General features: G+C 36.3%; 1 protein-coding gene across 5 annotated transcripts in view; it reads right to left on the reverse strand.

Annotated features, from left to right (window-relative positions):
* The window catches only part of CDK13 (cyclin dependent kinase 13), a 47,599-nt gene that overhangs the window by 19,862 nt on the left and 13,880 nt on the right, over window positions 1–13,857 (reverse strand). For 3 of the 5 annotated variants that reach the window (XM_053989182.1, XM_053989266.1, XM_053989045.1), the window contains exons 3-6: window positions 12,261–12,452; window positions 11,826–11,965; window positions 9,735–9,905; window positions 1,103–1,292 (exon numbers count right to left, since the gene is read on the reverse strand). In XM_053989182.1, coding sequence (XP_053845157.1) covers window positions 1,103–1,292; window positions 9,735–9,905; window positions 11,826–11,965; window positions 12,261–12,452 — 693 coding nt within the window. The remainder of the gene's footprint in view (window positions 1–1,102; window positions 1,293–9,734; window positions 9,906–11,825; window positions 11,966–12,260; window positions 12,453–13,857) is intronic. The other 2 variants (XM_053989346.1, XM_053989109.1) reach the window with 1 other exon arrangement.

Here is a 13,857-nt window from a genome sequence, read left to right on the forward strand (position 1 = left end):
GTAGGATACAGAGTTGAAACCAGTCAAATGTTAGTTCACTCTAAGGGAAAAAGGAAGACATAGCAAATTTAATTTGGAGAAAGCTGGGAAAAAACTAGGCCTATCAAAATAGACCCTTGATCCATTTTGCCCAGTATTTAATCTCCAACAGCAGCAGTAGATTTTTAGGAAGAACATGTGAACCCATTCCCTTTGGGGCTCATCTTCTTCATACTTAACCACTACCCATAATCACTGTGTTAAGGGTGCTAAAACAGGGATCCCTGTCCATTCCCATCAGCATGTGTTAATAATTCTATCCTTGAATGTGTCTCATCTTTTTCTGAAACTCCTGACACTACCCAGAAAACTTCCTGTGACAACAAATCCCAGAAGCTGAATACCTACTCTTTCTTCTTAATTATACCCTTTTTTGCTATTATAAACTTTGCTCTTATGTTGCTCCCTGGATTCAGTACTCCAGGTTATGATGCACAACAGTTGGTAATGAAGTCATCCACTATCCTCACACTGGCTTTTGATTTGTTGCTGCTGCTGCAAACTGAAAACACCACACTTACTAATATGATTTGTAATTACCATGTGTTAAAGTAGTATGAAACAAATTATTCTCCCCCTTAGATTATAGCAATAACTGCAAGTTAAGGCATGTTTGAATACGCCTAATCAAATACTCTTTTAAAGCATTATCCTGACTGATGATGATGAGGACCTCAGAACTGTCATGAAGAACCAGCCTAGCCAAACTGCGATCTTGAAATGAGATGGCAGAAAGAATACACTTCAAACACTTACATGCTACAATTCTGTTTTAATATATAACTCAGATAATTCTCCCCCCCGTACGCTGACTTAGTAGGATTAAAATTCAATCTTCTTTTTTAACATAGATTAAGTTTAATACGCAGCTGCAGGCTCCAGTGTTAAGCAGGAACATTACTGGATGGATTAGTGTTTTGCAACTGTTTTAAAGAAACAAGGCAATTTAGAAAATAAGTTTTGCTCATGACTCCAATCAGGTGAACTGTGAAGACTGAAATAACGATTTAAAGATGATGTTAACGTACAATTTTTGTTACATACTTTTAAGTAATATCCATACCTATTATTTAGTAGAATATTTGAACATTTGATATCTCTGTGCAAAAAGTTCTTCTTGTGGCAATAGGCCAAGCCCTCCATCAGCTGTCTCATAAAAGATTTAATATGATTTTCATTAAAATGAACCAAACCAGATTCCAGCAATCCCATCAAGTCATGGTCCATATATTCAAATACCAGGTAAAATGCACCTACAAAAGAAAGGGAAAGGGTAGGAGAAATAGACAAAAAAAAACTGATTTAACAGCAGTCCAAAGCATTGCTGTTGTCTTTTTTTTTAAATCAGAAGCATTTTCATACAACTACTTAGATCTTCTGTGGTATTTATACCTATATCTCATGTCCAATGAAATACAGTACAGGAAATTTTTAATAAATTGCTGTTTGATATAAACAGTTATACTAGTCAAATGTTTGTGAAAAGAAAATGTTACCACATGGTGCTTTAGTCTAGATGAACATGTGCTCTCCCTACAGCTATCAAACTCCACTCATTTTATTTCAATAAAAATGAACTGTGTTAATATTACCTATGTAAAATTTGGAGAGGAAATCTAGAAACAAAATATGTACAAGCATTATTGTGCATTATTGTTCATCTGTCATGACTCAGTGATTAATTTTTTTAAAGATTGCTATGCAACCGGGTCAGAAATAAGCTGGCCCTTCTCAGACTATATACCTATAACACAGGATAAAATGGGAAAGCAGAACTAACCTACTAGTAATAGCAGCTCTGCAAAGACAGACTTCATATTTTAAGTTGCATACATTCAGCACAAGAGAGTCTGGTCTTATCTTACATTGGCCTGTATAATTCTACCAATAAAGCCATTAATGCCAAGGCTCTTTGATATGTATAAGCACTCTTCAAGAGGAAAAGTATTGAGTGATTCAGAAGTAGCAATAACCAATCTCCAATACAACCATTACAATCTACTTTTTAGTACTTCATTCTTTCCCTTCACCCTGGGACACACAGAACAATGCAGCCCCTGCAGAGTGAAGGAGGCAATGCAGAAACCAATGCAGAAATTCAAGTGGGTCTGTCTACCTTGCATTTCTAAAACCTCCTTAAATCTTCCACTACAAATAGTTTCTACCCAACAAGAACTCATTACATGTTCTTGTTCCTAAAAAAGTTTAAACTCAAACTAGTGAAAATTTTGGAGCAATAATGAGAAGTCAGCTTGACAGAAGCTGTACACAAACATGGCCACATTCTAATGAACTGATTCCTCATCTTTTTTAGTAGCTGAAAAGGGAAAAAAGAATGCTAGGTCCATCTGCTATTCAGGAAAAAGATTACTCATATACTAAGTGTTAAACTTGTCACAGTGATCAGCATACATCACCTAAAGCACAGGCCATTGCATACCTCGTTGTTTTTGACTAAGGTCTTTTCATCCTGTTGCGTATTATACAGAGAAAGCAGAATACTCATTCAAAAATACCCCTGGCTGTTGTCTACAGAGGGGGCAAATCCGGAAGTGAATCAAGCAGGTTCAACACAAGCCTAGCCATCACTTCACAAGGAGAAACGGAAGTATTAAGAGCTATGAATAATCAAAAGTCTGCTGTGTTACTATTTGCATAACTGACTTCACCAATCCAGTTCACCAGTTTAACATAGAAATGCACAGAGGCTCCTAATCTTCGTATTTTCAAATTAGATAGCCGGCAATCTGCCGTTCGAGCTACTTCAATGATGACTCAAGTACGAGCCATGACATATTTTTAAATGCTTTCAAACAAAACACCTGATATTAATGCTGCAGTGTAAGAAAAACCTAGATATGCCGTTCAGAGGATGTCAGCTCAACAAAACTGAATGAACACCAGTGAATCTTGGTACCTTCTTGCTCTGGAGTACAAGAGAAGAGGTAACTCTGTCATGGCAGCTGGCTGCACATGTGTATATGACAAGGAGAAAGATTGACTGTAGAACTCTTTAGTGATAACAGCTGAACAGAGACCTCTTGTTTATATGCAAAGCAGGATCCATGCCTTGAGCAATTTCCTGCTCTGTCACTAACTCCCAGGATTTTTTCACTGCTATTTACACACTATAACCAGTAATCACAATTGGTACCCTCATGCAAGAAGGAAAGCTGGCAATAATAGAGAAGATTCATAAACAAAGCAGAGTAGTACCTGGAAGGTGACACCTGATTATTTACATTCTCTGCAACTCTTATTAGAAAACATACACTAAAACAGGATAAATGCTACATATTCCTTCCTTATGAGATCAAGAGCATTCATTACACTTGTGCATTCTTGCCTATTTCCTAACTCCACATTATTAAAATTTGTTTTAAAAATAAAAACTGGTAAAATCTTCATTTAGTATAAGAAAATATGAAAATTAGTCTATTAACCCTGGCAATCTTACGATTCAAGCCTGATTTTCAGTATTACTCAAGCTATCAAGCAAACTGAAGTGGAACTCCTGTTAATTTATTCCTAGACAAACATGGTGCCCTTTTCTGACAGATATCTGTAGTTTCTGCCAACAAAATCCTTACATTATTCCGCCCAATAATTTCAAATTTTCATGGCTTTTCATCACATTGGGGGATTTGATCCTCCATAAAAGGAACAGCAGCAACAGTCATGGAAGACATCACAAATGTCTTCACAAACAGTCATGGAAGACATCACAAATGTCATCACAAACTATGCACAGGCAGAAGTGTGCTTACTACAGCTTAGTCTAAGCTCACAGTATACTTTAGTTCTAATAAAACAAATGATACACAACCATTTCTGAAAAAAAGGAAAATACAGCAGAAAAAATAATAGTTACTTCTTTCATGAGGGCAAAACATTTTGTAATTTGGAGGTTACATTTTAAAATTATGTTTTGCTTGATGCTAGCTTTGCCCAGTTCTCATTTTGGGAAGCAGTGCTGCCATAAAAACACCTAAAGCACTCTCACAGTAAAGGGCATGCAATTCAAGTGAACTCAGAATTACTTACTTGACTTTAAAGTTCCTCATCTTACTGCTGTTGTGTTAAAGACCTGCACTTCCCACCTGTGGTGTGGGAGAAAGCCTAGTCCATTTCCACACACTGCAACAAAGCACTAACAGAAGGGTTGTGTCCTGTGTCCTGGCCCATTTCTTCCACTAACACCATGAAGCTCATCTACTCTCCTTCATCTACTGAGATAATCAGAAATCCTAATGTCACTACATGTTGACAGTGCAGCAGCTGGAACAGCTGAACAGTAGGAACACTGCCCATTTCTGAATACGGGATAAGAGAGAGCAGCTGAATCTGTTAAGGAGGTACACAATAAATAAAGGAGATCCACATGGATGGAAATAATCCTCACCTTACTCCTTTTGATTGCCCTTGGAAAAATGCACCTTTCTGACCATTTTGTCAGTTAAGACTGATGGGGTTCAGCAAGCAAGATACCAATTTAGACTAATTAAAGGATTAACACATCTCCTCTTGGTCATATGTTTCAGTTCATGGAGCTCTAACAGAAGCAGTTTCTTAACACAAAATAAGCTCAGTTATAATGCAGTAAAGGTTTGCATACAAGAGAGCTAACTCAACAAAACATGGCACTAATGATCTGCAATAAACAGTGTATTTTCTGAGAGGCCAAAAAATCCTAACAAAACATGCTTTGAGTTTTTTGTGACACAGTCAGGCTCTGGTTTCTTTGGACTGTCTTCAAATCACACGAATCCAACAAAACAGGACGCTATTTGTTCCCAAAGACACAAGTACTTCGGACTGGGAAGGGAGGGTGGTGGTGCAGGGAAGAATGATCCAAAAGCCTCCATAGATGATGGCTTTTAAACAAGTATTTTCCAAATTTAATTCAGAGAAAAGGTGTTCAGTGTTTCTCAAAATATCTGATTAGATAGAGATCTGAGGACCCAGGAGACCAGAAAGGACACAGTGAATGCAAATTTAAATTCAATTCTAGTATAAACGCATTACAATAGTACCTTGAAATACAGAAATGCTTTAAAGAAACTCCAGTATCCCTGCCTAGTTCAGTGCATAGTATGTACAATGTTGCATTGTGAAACACATTTTCAAAATTTGTTCTGTACTCAGCTTTCAACATGAAGCTCCATCAGATTTTAATTTTGCTACTAAGCCTCCTCCAGCTTCTTCTATGCAATACATAGATTATTCTTACTGTTGATTGATGAAATATAATTAAATTACATTTACTATTTATTTCCTTAGCATTTCTCTTCCAGTACTCATGATGTACCATTCCAAGAGTTTTACGCAGGATTTTATCAGCCACAACCTGAAAACTAAAGAAGAAATTGCCCACCAATTCCTTCAAGTTCCTTACACTTAAATTCCTTAAAGTTCCTTACACTTAAATTCTTTAAAGTTCCTTCAACAGACAATTGTCTTTTTGTTCAACTCAGGTTTTATTAATCCATTTTCTGATTTCCAGAACAACAAATAATAGCCATAGCAGCTGAATTAATCCCTTAAGACTTAAGAAAACATTGCTGCTATACTACTTTTTTCCATTTTCACCCAATGTTAAGTTTCTATTTAATGACAGTGTTATTCTCCCCTTTCAAGTTCAACTGCATTTTCCTCTTGCAGGAACTCCACATATGTTCTGAAACAGGGATATAAGCCAAGAACATACAGAAGCCCTGGGAATAAATACTCTCCTTGTTTTACCATCTAATACAGGGAAATAAGGAAAAAAAACCAAACAACTAAACCAATACCAAAAGCTTAAAGCAGACAAACAAAAATCTTTGATTAATACATTTCCACATGGAACAACTTGAAAAGCCACACAATTAGGTCTGCACTTTTTCCAGACCAAAGCCCAGTACAGCACACACAAATAAGAAGCACCACTCAAGCACTCACACTATTCCTGATAACTTAGCTCTAGCATGAAAACTATTTGGGGTAAGTTTCTATCAGCTATTTTGGGAGCAGCTAAGCAAGCTGTACAGCATTAGACATTTCTGAAATTCAGACCTCTGCTTTTACTCAACTTCCTAGGAAACACAGACAGAACTAGCTACCATGTAACATTGACTACATGACTGCTGTCACAGACTCCTTCCAAACCACAAGATTTCAGAACAAGTACTTCTTGACAGCTGTGAGAAAGTAACCTGTCAGTCATATTACAATGTACTGCAGAGTCAGTGTCCTCCTATACTGTCAATATAAATACCAATTTCATGCCTAAAAGGTTTGCTGATTTGTACTGCAAATCAATTCAAAATTTGATCTAAAGTAAACTTAGATCTTAAAATAAAATACAGAAAACACATACATAAACAGGTAATTCACACAACACACCAAAAAAAAGAAAAAAAAAAAACCCTAAGCTGCAATTTTAACCAGATCTTTGATTATTGGTTTCCATGCCAAGTTTTACATCCTCCCTCCGGTTAGGAAAAACAGCTATCCCAGTCAAAAGGAGAAAGGGATGTCAGGCAGTACACTTACTGTGTTTACATTCACAGCAACAAAAGCTACGTCAGGCATTTTCCATTTGTTTAGAAAAAAGAGATCATGTCAATCCCTACAGCTAGACTGTAGAATACTTCCATCTCCCAGCGGTTAGAGACAACTGAGAACTGAAGAACCTTTTCAAGTGCCCAAAGTAAAAAGATATACACCAAAGTCATATAAATTATACACGCATGAAGGAAAAATACCAAAACTGACAACAGCTCAAACTGAGCAAGTATTTTCTCAATAATTCATTTTATACCTGATAAGGTGGCTCAACACAGGAAAGACTGAATACAACCTCAGAGTCATGAGCTCCCATCATTAAGTTTGGGTGTTCACCTATCTCCCACTGAGTACTAGGTAGGTGAGAAAAGCCTACACAGTAAACATAAAATGAATACTCTTTGTGGCCACATCCAACATATATGTTTTATCTATCAGGATTGTGCCTAAGAATCAAAATGTTACATTACTAATTAGTAATCAGTAATGCTGTTCTCCAACTTTATCATCAGGCACAGTTCATGTATAATGAAGACTGCAAAGTGAACAACTTCTGATCCTCAGTAGACAGACCCATGTATCACCCACTCTGCTTTGTATATACCCAATCTATACAATTATGCTGCCTAAGGTGCTGACTTCCACTGATGGAGGGAAATGCACTTAGAAAATTTGTAACACACTGCTCCAATGTGTTACACTTCTTTTCCTAACAGTCACTAGCAAAAGAATAAACCCAAAACTATCTATCAAAGCTGTTCATGTCTTTAAATTTATAGTCCAAGCTGGCCAGGATAAAACACAGATACAATTTCTTCCATCTTCTTTGTTGAAAACATTGAGACAGGCTTTAACATTGGGAACGAGTGATCCTCTCTCTTCCAGACTTTTGAGTGTGTCATTTAAAAACACGTAATGCAGCTCAAAAGATCAGGACAAAGTTGTACAAGCCAAGATATTGCTGGCTTGTGGTCCAATATTGCTATCTTAAAAAGTATCCTTCAATCAAGTACTATAAAGTGGGCCCAACACTCCCATTATTGTCAGAAAAGTGAAGGTACTGTATATTAAACTACTAAGATCCAACTGAAAAAAAAAAACAAACACCGCCTTAAGTGAAAAAGCAGATGAGTACTATGTCAGGATATGATACACAGCCTTAGAAACAAAATTAACTTTACTTATAATAACTAGAAAAACATGTGATAGCAAAAACATTCTTATTCCCTACTCTTCTAAGTGAGGTATCAGCAGGGTTTTCCAAGTCATATTTCAAAGCTATGGTAAACATGTAACATGTATCAAGCAGAAACATGTTCATCATATAGGCAAAATACCCTGCTTTTACTGTAACCTCTGCCTGTTTTAAGATATCACTACCACTTTCCTAACGGTTCCTTGTTAAGCAGCCTACTTTTGCATTTGCAACACTTTACTGTGAAAATGACCAAACTTCCTCCCACTTGCATTCATTCCCTGCACAGACTACAATTTGGCCTATCTCACAATTAACTACTCATTATAGAAATACGGAATACAGTGCCTGAAAAAAACAACTTCCTTTTTTTTCACAAAGAAGTTGTAACAGCAGTTTCATTATCCTGCTAATGTTTTAAAGAAACTATCAGAACTTACTCAACTATCAGAAATTAATTCTATTCTAGCAGAATAGAACAGAATTCTTCTCCAGAGAAACCCCTGCCCTTGTAAATTTTCAGAAAATATACTTGTTTTAATATGCTGTTAAAAAAGAACAAGAAATTAAATCAGAAGTAATATCAAAAGCACAAATACAGACTTGGAAAAAAAAAAACCATTTGAAGTTAATGGGACACAGTTTGAAGTACAAAAAAAAAAACTATTCAATTCTAAACAGGAGACTAAACAGAAAAAAAGAAAATTCATTAAAGACTCATTAAATATTAAGTCAAGCCTCAGTGTGGTCTCATTACCAAGTAGGTTATACCTAATTAAAGCTTAGCACAAGATTCACATACAAAGACTAAACTGGCTGTTGCAGACTGTCAGAATTTTGAATGGGGCCTGACCACTGAACCTGCACAACTCTTGAGAAACTCTTGCTAGATACTTCCCAGTTTTAAGCATGTCAGTGCTGTATATGCTTCAAGGTATTATACTTTGCAAAGATGCTCGGAAAAAAAAAATCCAAACGAATTCCTGCTTAATATTTACCTTCTGAATGATCATATCACCTGGTGTTGCAGCTGGCCATGCAGCACAAACAGCATCTTCTACCGGCACTGCTGCTGGGCATGCTGTATAGAGACTCAGGTAGGGAGAGCAGGGAAGGACAACAGGTACCACATTCCAAACACTCTCCTAAGCCAATCTATGTAACAAATTGCCCACAGGACACTAAAATACTTCCAAAATTATAGATTTGTAACACTTAGACCTAAAATGAAATGCCTCCAGGCAAAATACCACTCCAATATCAGAAGTACCAAGCAACAACACTGCATGATTTTCACTGTTTGCTTGAATCTCTAGACTAAGGAGGTTGAAGCAATTCAAACAAGACAGACTTAAAACTGAAGGAACCAAGAGTAGAAGTCTGCATGCCTTCTCTTTGGGGAAAAACACTACCACTATACAAGTCTTGCTTTTCATACTTTTAATTTACTCCTCTTATAGCCCACAAAACACACATGCCTAATCATCAAAAAAGTAACTGAAGAACAATTCATATAAAACCAAGGCCTAAAATGAAAAACATCTCTTCAACATTCAGCCTATTATACTCAAAACGGTATGAGAAAGCAATAAAAAAACAAAAATGTTAAAAAAAGCTCACAATTAAGAGCTTCCTATAACTGCTGGCCTCCCTAATCCATTAGTGTCAAGGAGTCAAACATCTGCTCCTCTACAGCAAAACCACAATCAAGCAATACATTTTTTTATCGCATAAAATATTGGCAGAAAACATTTCTATAAGCAAAATGCATAGCTGAGTTAAGTAAACAACGTCTTATAGTATTTAAATCAAAATTAAAATCCCTCATCAAGCATCACAATTTGCAATATTGTGATCACAATATTTTTTAATGAAGTGTAACTTCAAATCCAGCATAGCAGACTATCACATTAAAAACAGGTCCAAAAAGAGCAACCCCTGTTAGCATAGATACCTTTGTCCTTCTTGAAGTCTAAAGCATCTTCCTTATCCGTCACTATTTCCTTCATGTTGATGATGCTTTGATGATTAAGCTGTCGAAGAATCTTAATCTCTCGAATAGCTGTAATTGGAAACCCTTCCTTTTCATTATCCAGTCGTACTTTCTTCAGTGCTACCATCTCCCCTAAAAGAAAATTTAAATAAAAGCCATTAAGATTAGCAACCAAACCATGGGATTTAGTATTGATTCGTATGTTTGTTTTTCAAAACCCTGATGCTTGCACCAAGCACTATGCTGAACAGAAATCAGCATCACATACAGAAGCAAAAATACAAATGAGAATTTTCAGCTACACACACTATAAGGGCTATCCTCCTTCTTCCTGCACAACTCACATATCCCAAAATTCCACACCATGTCTACCAGTAAAGAGTGATTATCAGCAGCAGCTTTAGAGACAGAAGCCTGTGACTGCTCTGGATTTCTTAATACTACATTACCATTTGTCAGAATGCATGTATCTAGCCAGAAATACTACGCAGCTCAAGATATAAGGCAGATGACTAAAGAGTCCTCAGATTCATCAGTATACTTTCTACAAGCACAAGTGGCACTGCCATTTTTACAGTAAGGAGATTTTCCCCTACTATTTTACTGCAGGGTGGGCTGGATCAAACTGGAGTCTACAAAATGGCAGGAGCATGATCTACTCACGATGGAGGATATCTACAGACCATACATGCTAGTTCAATCATTTTGTTCTTGAAAGTTTATTGCTGTGTCTAGGAAGTTTACTGACAGCCCAGATATCTTTGTTAGTTCTAAAAAGTACCTACCCTACACTAACTTACACAATACACTCACAGTCATATTCCAGCATGACACCACATCCACTTGCTCTGAAAGCCCATTACAGAGCTTCTTCTAAGGTATCTCAAAGGCCATAATGCCGCTCTCCACATGGGATTTGAATCCAAAGCTAACAGATTTGTTTTCTGTATCTGTACGGATGCCTTCAATGCAGAAAGCAACAACTTCTGTGGGAGGGGAGGTTAAAAGATGACTGTGATGCACAAATAACCTGAAGTTTTCCAAACAGGCAATATGGTTATGACAGAATTAAAATGCAAATATGCAAAGAAGGGTATCTCAGGGGATCCTAACAATGATTTGCAAAGGTTCTCAAGGTAAAAGCAAAAATCTGTGACAGTTCAACTAGAACTAAAGTTTGCAAACTGAGACAAGGACAGGTGAAGAATAAAGAAGGAATTATAATCACACTGCTTATTCCTCTGGTGATCAGAAAGAAGGAACTGAGGCTGGTATGTGCTCCTATGGGATTCAATTACTGCTGAAATAGAAAATGGTCCAGCATTCAAAGCACGCACAAATAAGCCAGAAGAGTAAGCAATCATGGAAAGAACTACTAACTAATCACAAAACAATCACACAGCATACAGCATATATAAGGAATTTGGATAATCTATTTAGAAGAAGTGACAATATTATGTATCCTACTGATGACTGCTTGCTCATTTCAGCAGTCGTTTAACATGAAATTAAAAAATAACGTCACTATTGTAAAGTCAGTTATATTGCAAGAATACTCCATGTGCAACTCTTCACAGCTGTGTTGCACAGAAGCAGATTCTCTTCCTACTATGAACTAGCGACTACTGGAGTACAAACAACCATGACCAAGTTTCATGCATAGCTTCTTTCACAGCTACATCCCCTTACAAACTTCATTACAGTTTGTCAACCTGCCTACGTTGACATTTAGTTTCCCCATGATATTTAGCCTCTCTTCTTTACTAGTTCAACTTTATACAGACCATCAAAACTCAAAAAATAAGAATCAGAATTTAGGACTACTCAGCTTCATTTCAGCCACAGCTTTACAGAGAAATGATTTTCCAATGCAGCAAACAATAATTTCTGATTTAGACAAATGCTAAACTTAAAACTGAACACACCAACAACTAAAAAACTTCCAAATATAAGAGGGCAGAATACCACAAATTTTACTCAATATAAAACAAAATCCAAAACCATCCTGTTCATTTAAAATTGTAAGATTACATTTACCTTTTTTGAACTTACCTGTATCTTTATCTCTGGCTTTGTAAACTTGCCCATAAGTGCCTTCACCAATAATACCAATGATATCAAATTTATCCACACAGCGCTTTCCCCAGTCTATTTCTTTTTCTTTCGTTTCACCATGTCGTGGTCCACATATTCTAGAAAGCAACAAATATTTTTAAGAATACAGCTGGTATAACTAGACACTGTCTTAGCTTTGAAGACACCCTCGATGCAATTTGAGACATTACTAGTTACCTGTCTTATTACCATTAAGTGGCAATAAACCGTGCAGTTTGAGTCAATACTATTTTATTGATTAATTAAATATTAATATTTAATTAATATAAAAAATGTCAGAAAGCAGAACTCTTTGGACAAGAACATAATTTCAAGAAACTATTATCATTTCTACTTGCTTGATAAGCTTTTTTAAAAGTTTAACAAACATACTTCGGTCTTCTCTTGCTATGTAACTGAACTGCTGGTTTCTTTTCTTCAGGACTTCTGGGTACCTCAGCTCCTCCAGGCAACTCAGGTGGAAGTGGCAAGTCTGCAAGCAGGTGACGAAGTTTCTTCTCTGTTTCTTTAACTGACTTCACTGAAAGATTTTCTCTCAAACTATTAAAAAAACCCATCGTTTTGCTAGTAAGTTGAAGATAGTAGAATATTAACATAATAGCAAAACTTAGTAGAATTTAAAAAAATATATATTCTAGACTGTCAATGCACCAACACTTGAAATCTCTGCTTTTAAAATTTGCATGACTTGGATAAATGACTCACAAATAGCCCTTTGGAAGATGCACAGTTAACCACCACAATTCTACAGAACTGTGAAATCAGACCTTTCTGGTGAAAGTGGAGGTAAGATGACACAAGAAGCCTTACCAGGCCAGACTTCTACTACATAAGCTTCTTTCCAAGGTTATGGCCTAGACTATTACAAATATTTAGAGCTCAGGTGCTGAAGATCTGACTAACCCAGCTCTCTCTAAAATTGGTCATCACAGCTAATGAGCTTCATGCTTACATTAACATTGCCGGGCATTATGAGACTGTTCACATCACCTCATCTACTAATTCTAATTATATACATCTGCTGAAACACTCCAGCTTCAACACATTTCTAGTGATCAGTATGCATATCAAGTGGGAAAAAATATCAGATGAAAAAATGACAATGATTTTCTGACATGGGCTACTGATATCTGACTGATTTTTAACCAGCCATAATTAGATAACAGATACTGTTCATCTCTGTCTTGAGAAAAATCCCCAAACACATGTACAGCATCTTTTAATTACACAATGATCTGAGAAATGCTCTTACTCTTCTAATGGGGAATCATAACTGCTGCAGGATTTTTTTTCTTAAGTATATGGATCAATTTTACTAGAACTTTTTAGTTTAGCTAGATTTCTTCAGCTACTGCACATCCAGTAATTTTAAAGCTATGACCATCTCTAAACTATATATAATTACATAATTGTTTCTCTCCTACAGGACACTCACACAGTATTAACTCTTTTAATTTCCATCACTGTATCAATAAAACTTAAGTCATACTGTGAGGGGACATTTTCCAAGTTAGCTGCATTTGCCAAATCACACTATTCATCCTTCTCTGTGACAGTTTTTCTACAACTTCTTACCTCCTTAGTTTCATAGATAAAGCAGGAACTTCTCTAAATGGAAACATTACCAACTCACATAATACAGAATGCATACATTTTTCTTACTTTTCTTGCAATGAGTAGTCCTTATATATTCAAATACAGCATTCCAGTGTTTTGCATATGTCTATGCTTCTCTGTGAAAACGGAACACTTTTATGTCTTTTACCACTTCCTAAACTGCCACTGCCCTATTTTAAAGAAGCATCACAAGCAAGCATAGACTGCCCTCATCACAAATATAATGGTTAACATGCTATAAAGAATAAACCACCTTAGTGCAGTGCATGTAACTGTCATGGCACTAAAAAGCTCTAATTTTGAAGTTTATATATTAGTATTTATCTCATAATTTTTCCCCAAAATTTTCAAT

Source organism: Vidua macroura, chromosome 1 (assembly GCF_024509145.1).
Source record: "Vidua macroura isolate BioBank_ID:100142 chromosome 1, ASM2450914v1, whole genome shotgun sequence".
Taxonomy (NCBI): Eukaryota; Metazoa; Chordata; class Aves; order Passeriformes; family Viduidae; genus Vidua; species Vidua macroura.